At 39.3% G+C, this 8,164-nt stretch overlaps 1 protein-coding gene across 3 annotated transcripts in view; it reads left to right on the top strand.

Moving 5' to 3' along the window:
- Positions 1–8,164, top strand: part of ZC3H13 (zinc finger CCCH-type containing 13) — a 44,419-nt gene that overhangs the window by 18,128 nt on the left and 18,127 nt on the right. For 2 of the 3 annotated variants that reach the window (XM_074146974.1, XM_074146964.1), the window contains exons 8-11: positions 822–995; positions 4,877–5,187; positions 6,239–6,703; positions 7,671–7,853. In XM_074146974.1, the coding sequence (XP_074003075.1) occupies positions 822–995; positions 4,877–5,187; positions 6,239–6,703; positions 7,671–7,853 (1,133 nt within the window). The remainder of the gene's footprint in view (positions 1–821; positions 996–4,876; positions 5,188–6,238; positions 6,704–7,670; positions 7,854–8,164) is intronic. The other variant, XM_074146985.1, reaches the window with a different exon arrangement.

Genomic DNA, 8,164 nt, shown 5'->3' with positions numbered 1-8,164 from the left:
CCCTTGATGAAAATAGGGTACGTGTTTGTGTTTACTTTGTAACTGGCATAGCAAAGACTAAAGAATCGAAGACCAGTAAATTGTATATTTTTAATTGATTAAATAAATTACACCATTCTTTAAAATATATTATTTCCCTCATGCTTGCACACTCCATTAGTGGAAGGAGGTTGTAACCAGTAGAAAAGAACATTCTAGGTCTTGCTGAAAGGAACAAGAGAGTGCTTGGCTTATTGCTGTACTATAATCAGCTATTGCTGTGGTGACTACAGCCTTTTATTTCAGTGTTGGATTTTTGTCCCTTTTTTTCCTAAATAATAAAAATTAGGAAACGATGTCAAATCTTCATGATGTACAGTAAGTGAAATAGTTGAAGGTTCTGGCAAATGTCTTTCATTCATTTGCAACTATGATTAATGTTTGAAAATGTCTGTGAGCTTGAGAGAGGCTTCTAAATAAATTTCTGACATTATGGAAAATTTTGAATAGGGTAGCAAGGTAATTCTCCATTGATAGGAATTCTGTTTCACCACCACATGAAAACAGTAAAACCAAAAATATTTTCTTGTAATTTTACCTAATATTTCTAGTTTTGTATTTTACAGTCCAGTGATTAGCAAGAAATTTAGATCATATCTTGCATTTTTGAGTTTTGCTAGCTTAAGGTAACTTCATATATAAAATTATAGATGAAACTGATTCTATAAGGTAGAATTCTTGATCAAGAATAGATTCTTGATCTTGTAAGCACAAGTCCTATCTTAGAAATGTACTAATGCCATATTACACCTGTAAAACAAGCTGCTGTTTGTGTTTCCCAGGGATCCTTCTGAAAGCTCCCATAGACAGAAACGTTCTCCTAGTCCTGCAGATCACTCTGGCAGTAATTCTTCCCCTTCCAGGGAGTATTCACCTCCTGCTGCAAGGCGAAGACAAACCTCCCGAGCTCCAGCCAAGTCAACCACTCACAAACATAACTTCTCCCCCTCTCGCAGGTGTGAGGTCAATTGCATTGGTTTTATTTCCATTAATAGTTTTGCTTTATAAACTTCCTCTGTTGGTTTGACTACTTGTTCGTATGTCTCTGTTGCGGGTATGTGTGCCTCAAAAAGTTGAGCTCTGAGACTTTTGGGTTTTTTGCCAAGTTACTACATTGAGAGTACCTGTCACGTCAGGAACACAAGTCATAGTTCAGGCTTCCATTTATCAGTTCCTCTCAAATGTTTTGGCTTCAGGTGGAACTTCAGGAGTCTGATATGAGATATAGACTGTGATTCTTTGGGAACTTTTGTTTTTCCTCACCTTCCCCCTTCTCAAAAAGTAGAAAAAGTGAGAAGTCTTCTATTTTGGAGATGGAGAAGGAGCAGAGTTTCTCTGTTCTAAAATGGGTAAGGTGGTACATGAATCCTGGCTCTACACAGTTTTCCTGAAAAGCAAGCACAACTGGCTAAACAGTATGATACGAAGACAATTTCAGAGACCCTTCTTGCAGCAAGTTTCAGGGAAGATGTCATCCTGCTAGTTCTAGGGGCCTGAGGAAAAAAATCTTTTACCACCCATTAAAAAGAAAGGAGTCGTCGTTTTAATTTGGTCTGAAGGAGTCTGTAAGCTTAGGTTTAGAATGGCTGTGCTAAATACCACTGCAGTCCAATATTTGTATAAAGGAGAGGGAGGCATACTTATTTTCTGCACCTCTGTTGAAGAGTGGGGAGAAGACACCAGGTGTCATATATATCTGCATGATGATAAAACAAGCAAAACCCATCCCATTCAGCAATCCCAAGAGTCATAAACTCTTTTGCTCCTGTGGTGACTCAGTTCAGCTGGAACAACATTGTGTTGTATAAAGCTAGGCGTCACTGATGAACATTTCCTCTAAATGGGATTGTTTATAGGGAATGGAGTAGAGCAGCCCCTTCTCCCTGCAGCCGGCAGTAATAAGGAGATTGAAAAATATCTTTGCAGTACCGTTTTCCCCATTTTTTATAACCTGCTCCAGTATTTTGCTTGTCACTGCCTGCCTGGGGTTCTATGCAGATGTATAGAGTGTTGTGCAAGGGAATGTTAAGCAGGGAAGATAAATAGGCCTTCTGCTAGAAGCGGGGAAAGATATTGTGAAATGTTTTGTTTGTCTCTAAACCATTGATAGTCTTCCATGCAAGCCAATTTTGGTAACCCTGTGTTTCATAGTAAGGGTTTAATGGTGAAAAGTAAATGTAGTCTTAGTTTAAAGATGATAAGTCATGAAATTAGATTAGATTCTGTCAGTCATTTCTGACCCTGACAGATTTTTACTTTGAGTGCTTTGGAAATTTTACTACTAATTCCAGGCCATCTGTTCCATTTGTATGTGACGTCATCTACAAATTGTCGTCTTAGAGACATGGAGGCTACTTGTTTCCTCAGTCATTGGTCAGACTTTCCCTCTTGCTATAGAAAGCTGCAGCTAGCATGAATATATTTCCATGGAGACAAAGAAACTGAGTTTCCTCTTTCCTGCCATTCCGTAAGATTGTTTACAGAATCAGAAAATCACAGAATCGCCATGGTTGGAGAGGACCTCTGAGATCACTGAGTCCAACCATACACACACAGAAAAACCCCTGCAATCTCAGCCACTAGAGCATGCCCTGAAGTGCATCTAGTTTACTGTGAGTATGCACAAGGGCACCTCGAAGCTTTTAAATTTTCCAGACAAAAGAAGCTACGCATAAGCATCCTGGAGGTCAGACTGTGTGTAGGTATTCCAGGCATCCCTAAGCCACATCAGGAGTGCATCAGCTGGATCCCATGCACTTTTAGGTCTCCAGAGAAGGAGATACAGAATCTTAGCCTATTGTTGAGGTGTCCAAATATTCTCTGGCATTGACTGTCATAAACGCGTCTCAGTGTGATAGCCTCCGGGCCTGGCAATATCTGAGCGTACAAGCTTACAGACACAGTATGAATTAGATTGAAAAAACGAGATGCAGCCTGTTCTTCAGAGCATCCTAGTTAAGTATGTTACAAAGGCTCGTTTCATTTTTCTGTCTCACCCCTTTCTTTCTGCCACTCTTCTTGGTATATTTTCTAGTAGAGATGAAATGGCTCAGTTCCAAGTATTGTTGCAGCCTGTCCTGCGAAAATTGTATTTGATTTCTCTCAATTGACAAGTCTGAAGTGCCTCAACAACCAAGTCAACATCCTTCCTTTAGTGAATATATCTGGATCTGTAATGGAATCTGGCTGTAAAACCACTGTCTTCGTGAGACTGGGCCTATGTTAATCAGCATACTACTCCATGGGGCTCTGAAGGCAGTTTTCTTGTGTCACTGACATTGACTAGAAGGAAGGGTGAAATACTCATTAATAGAAGAGTTTCACAGTGTTGTCTATTACCCAAAAAGGACTTCCTTAACAGACTTGAGTTCCTTCATCTAGTTGCTAGGGATTTCACTTAGTAATCCATTCCCAAAGTTTTGCTCCTTGAAAGCTGAATCATTGCTTTATGTTCTTGATGTGAGGAGAATCTTTTTATCTGTTGAGCCTGGGACTTCAGGAAGCCTTAGCCCAGGAGATCCACTACTGAGTAGTATTGGGTGGGCAACTTTTGGCTCGTGGATAGAGTAATGACATGCTATAAGCTTGCTAACCTGAAAGACTCCAGAGCTCATTCTCTTTAGAGCCCAACTAACATCGGCTATCCCACTGAGAAGAATTTCTTGTGATGTTTGCAAGATACTCAGCAAAAGCTGTGTTACATATATATCTTTACCAACTGCTGGACTATTGTGGAAGACTCTGAGAGGTACTACTGCCTTTGGTAAAGTAGTCCCTCGTTTGTGAGTCACCTGAAACTGAGAGCTTCGTCTGTATGATCTGGATGTTTGTTTGAAGTCACCAGCACTGTAAATGGATGTTTAAAAGCGGGAACTAAATGCTTAAAATCAAGTGGGATTTTTTTTTTAAATTTATTGCCCATGTGTGGTTTTTCTGACTCCTGCTCTTCTCTTTGGAGTCTCTGGAATTTTGTGAAGTGGAAGGGAGGTGGGAGTTAAGGACAATGCATGTTTCCTTAGAAAAGATACTTGCAAGTTGCTTGGATGCTGATAAGGGGGAAAAAAACCCTAACCACTACAGAGCTCAAAGGCTTAAGTATGTGTTTGTCCACGTTAGGCTGTGCATGAGATAAATTAAGATCATTTACACAACAGTAAACAAATTTCTTCATAATGTTAAGTGATGGGATTTCCAAGATGAGAGACACTTTGTATACTTTTTTCTTATTCTATTAGATATGAGTTTTCCTGGCTTGTGTGGACATTCATGTTTGCTAAACTTTTAAGTAGATAGGCATATCGGGATCCAGGTCTAAATTGTTTAAAGATCAATGCTTATAATAAAAGAAAGAAGTTAAAAATGCAAAAGGAGGAGCTACTGTTCATTTCTAAAAAAAATAATGCTGTTGAAAACAAAAGGAAAAAAAATCCCTTCGGGTTACCCTGTGTAAAAGTTATCTGCCTAATTTTACCATGAACTCCAAAAAACATCTTATATTGAAGAAAACAATTGTTCTTGGTTTGGAGATGGATCATGGTTTTTTCTGCTCCTCCTTCCCTTCCCCCACGAAGGCATTCTGGTAGCTGTATAATGTAATTTTGATTGGACAACTTGTTGGATATTAAATGAGCTATAACAATTTTAAGATAAGTATACTTTGAAAGGATATCCTTGGAACCCTTGAGTGAAGATTAGTTTGATGTTTTATAGAAACAGCACTTACTTTTAGCAGACCGAGGGTACAGAATGCACAAATTATTTAAATCTCTTTTTTGGATATGGTAACAACCTTTCAAATGAAGTTATGACGTGTGCCTATCCTAACTCTTCCTTGCAGGTCTGCTTCCCCATCAGGTCAGCATCATTCTCCCATATCCTCCAGACATCACTCCTCTTCATCACAGTCAGGCTCCTCTGTTCAAAGACATTCTCCTTCCCCACACCGCAAAAGAACTCCTTCTCCATCCTATCAAAGGACAGCTTCCCCACCTGCAAGGCGATCATCTTCTCCTTATCCCCCACACTCTTCCTCTTCTCCTCAGAGGAAGCGAAGCCCTTCAAGACACCGATCTCCAGGAAGAGAAAAGGGAAGGCATGATCGTGATCGGACTTCACAGTCTCATGACAGGCGCCATGAGAGGCGGGATGGTATGAATAGAGATAGCATTTAAGATTAATTTTTATTTGTTTGCAAATTGCATTTTGAAACTTGATTTTTCGAATTGTGGCATTGTCTGCACCTATCCCAATGGCTATGGGGTGAAGAAAATATTGGCAGACATCTGTATTATCCTTCCTGCGTTGGTGGAGCTGTTTTCAGGGACAGTGCAATGGTGTGTTCCTGATAGGACTGCTTCTGTTGGCTCGACTGATTGTAGAGATCCTGTAGGCATCTGTCAGGTGTTTATTATGTAATGCAATGGTGGCATCAGTAGGTCAGTGGTCTTCTCTTGGTATCAGGTATATACTAGTGGATCAGCTGAGTAACAGCAGGATACCTGTAGGTAACTATTAGTCTTTTCTGTGAGGTGCCCAAATGCTAATCCAGTCCTCACTGATTGCTCTGTCCGTTGTCTTCTTAAATGACATTAAGTAGGTGTGTGCAAAGAAACAGTCATTCCCTCTGGGAATCTGTAAAGCTGGTTGAGCAATTTGTGATAGGCAAACATGCAGTTTCTCTCAAGAGACAGATTACAAAGATTATATGTGTCAGCTTTTTTTAGACTGGCTGTAAACTTAACCTTTAAAAAAAAAAAAAAAAAAAAACACCAAACCAGAAGAAAAGTATTTCTAGCAGGGCATTGAGGTCTTAAAAGCAGTGGTCTAAAAGTAGCACAAATTTCTTGAAAATATGTGTGTGAAGAAAAAGAAAAAGAATCTGATAGGAGGAGAAATTATCCGACCTTAAAATTATTGCAGTGTGCTTGCTCTCTAATAGGTTTGAAATTTATTTGTATTATACTTACTATTTTTTTGACCAGGTAAATATTTGTAAAGTACAGATTAAAATTCACAAAAAGATCTTTAAAGCTTACTGAATATATAGGCAGATACACACAGAAAATGAATATGTAAGTCGAAGATAGTGTTGGGTATGTCAGAAATGTATTTTGACTGTTATTTTAATGTTATTTGTCTTCTGAATTTTTGCTTTCTCTGATTAAGCTAGGTATATAACGTTCTTTTAAACATTTTACAGAAACTAGAGGGAAAAGAGAAAAAGAAAGAGAAACAAGAGATGATCGTGATTATGACCAGGAGCAGAGTACCTCCAGGGATCATAGAGATGACAGAGAATCTCGTGATGGCAGAGATCGGAGGGAGACGAGAGACAACAGAGATCGGAGGGAGCCAAGGGAATCCAGAGACACTCGAGACTCCAGAGATACGAGGGATTATAGCAGAGATACCAAAGACAGTCGTGATCAGAGAGACTCGCGTTCCACACGGGATTCCCATGACTACAGGGACAGAGATAGTCGTGATGCCCATAAAAAGGATGACCAGTACCAGGATGACTCACGCAGCTATGGAAGATCCCATGGCAGAGAGGAGAGCTCTCGTAGTGAAACAAGGAATGACTCCAGAAGTGACTCCAGAAATGAGAGCAGAAGTGATAGAACTGGCAGAAGTCGAGGCAGAGGTCCAGAATTGTCTGACAAGGGTATTGCATGATTTTAAAAAATAATGTATCCCTATAATTGGAGATTGAATATTGACGTTCATATTATCTTGATATTTGATATGGAAGTGCTGCCAAATAGTTCATGCTTTTAAAGCTATGTTCAATTCTATGGTCATTAAATTAGAACAGTTGCTTGAATTTATAGCACTTCTGTGCTCTCCATTCATTAAAGTGGCATAACATTGGTATCCTGCCATACCATTTTAAAGCAAACACTAACCCTTGCACCACTCTATTTAAAGTTTCTGCAACCCTAGGTTCTCCTGTGGGCTACAAACACAAGTAAGAGGCTGATGCGTAATGGAAGATTTCTAGGGGGCATTGTGTCAGAGTACTGGGCAGCAAGTTTTTTGTTTTCTCTCAAAAGCAACTGCATGTCTTAGGTACCTGAAAATTCTCTTTCACCTCCCTGCCCCACTCTTCTTGATCGACCAAGAAAAATGGGATTTTAACCTTTGGCAGTATTTTTGAAAGTGTGATGCACTTTGTAGAACAGCTTCACTTGCCACCTTTCAATCATCTATAGTAAATACATTTTAGCTTTCTCAGGCTTATTGTGATGTTTTCATTAGGAAAATGACATACAATTTTTACAGGAAAAGTGTAAAACTTTCTCTGTTATTCCTGCTGCGCTGTCTGTAGGTGTGCATCCTACTCAGAATAAATGTGAACTGACTTTTGGACTGTTATATTCCTAATCAAGAGACCTCATGCTAAGACCAGGGGGTGGTGATTTAGAAAGAGTTTGCCGTTTGAAAATAATAACTTTACAATTTAAATGTGAAATTTGAGAGTTGTTTGTTAAGTAGAGTTTGACACTACGATTTCTATTTCCGTGAACAGTTTATTCAAGTTTATTAAAAGTTATTACTTTAGTTGGTATAAAATATCAGTGGATTTCCTTACATGTGGAAACTCATCTTTTATACTGATACATCTTTATTAGGAAGTCGGGGGACTAGAGGATCCCAGGTTGATGGTCACAGCAGTAGTGGAAACTACCATGACAGCTGGGAATCCAGGAGTAGCTACCCTGATCGGGATCGCTATGACAGTCGAGAACAAGCAAGGGATTCCTCCTTTGAAAGAAGACATGGTGAACGGGACAGGCGCGACAACAGAGAAAGAGGTATTTTATTGTGTATTTTTGCATATATATATGTAGTCAAATGTATATGTATGTATGTTCTCTCTCCCTCCTTTTTTTTCCTCTGTGTTCTGCCCCTGTAACCCTAATTGGTAAATAACTCATTTGACATGACACACTGACACTAGTCCTGTCCTTGGTATAAGTTAACTTCTGTAGTAAGATCTCTCATTGGCAGTGTATGCATGAATGCTATGCCCTTTCTCCCTTCCTTTGGCTAGATTTTGGCACCTTCTGTTTTTATTCATCCAAGTAGTCTTCAGACAAACTAAACTTCAAGAGATTTCTTTGTA

Source organism: Numenius arquata, chromosome 1, assembly GCF_964106895.1.
Source record: "Numenius arquata chromosome 1, bNumArq3.hap1.1, whole genome shotgun sequence".
Lineage (NCBI taxonomy): Eukaryota > Metazoa > Chordata > Aves > Charadriiformes > Scolopacidae > Numenius > Numenius arquata.
Note: the sequence above shows the minus strand (reverse complement) of the source record. Positions and strands in the feature narration are given on the sequence as shown.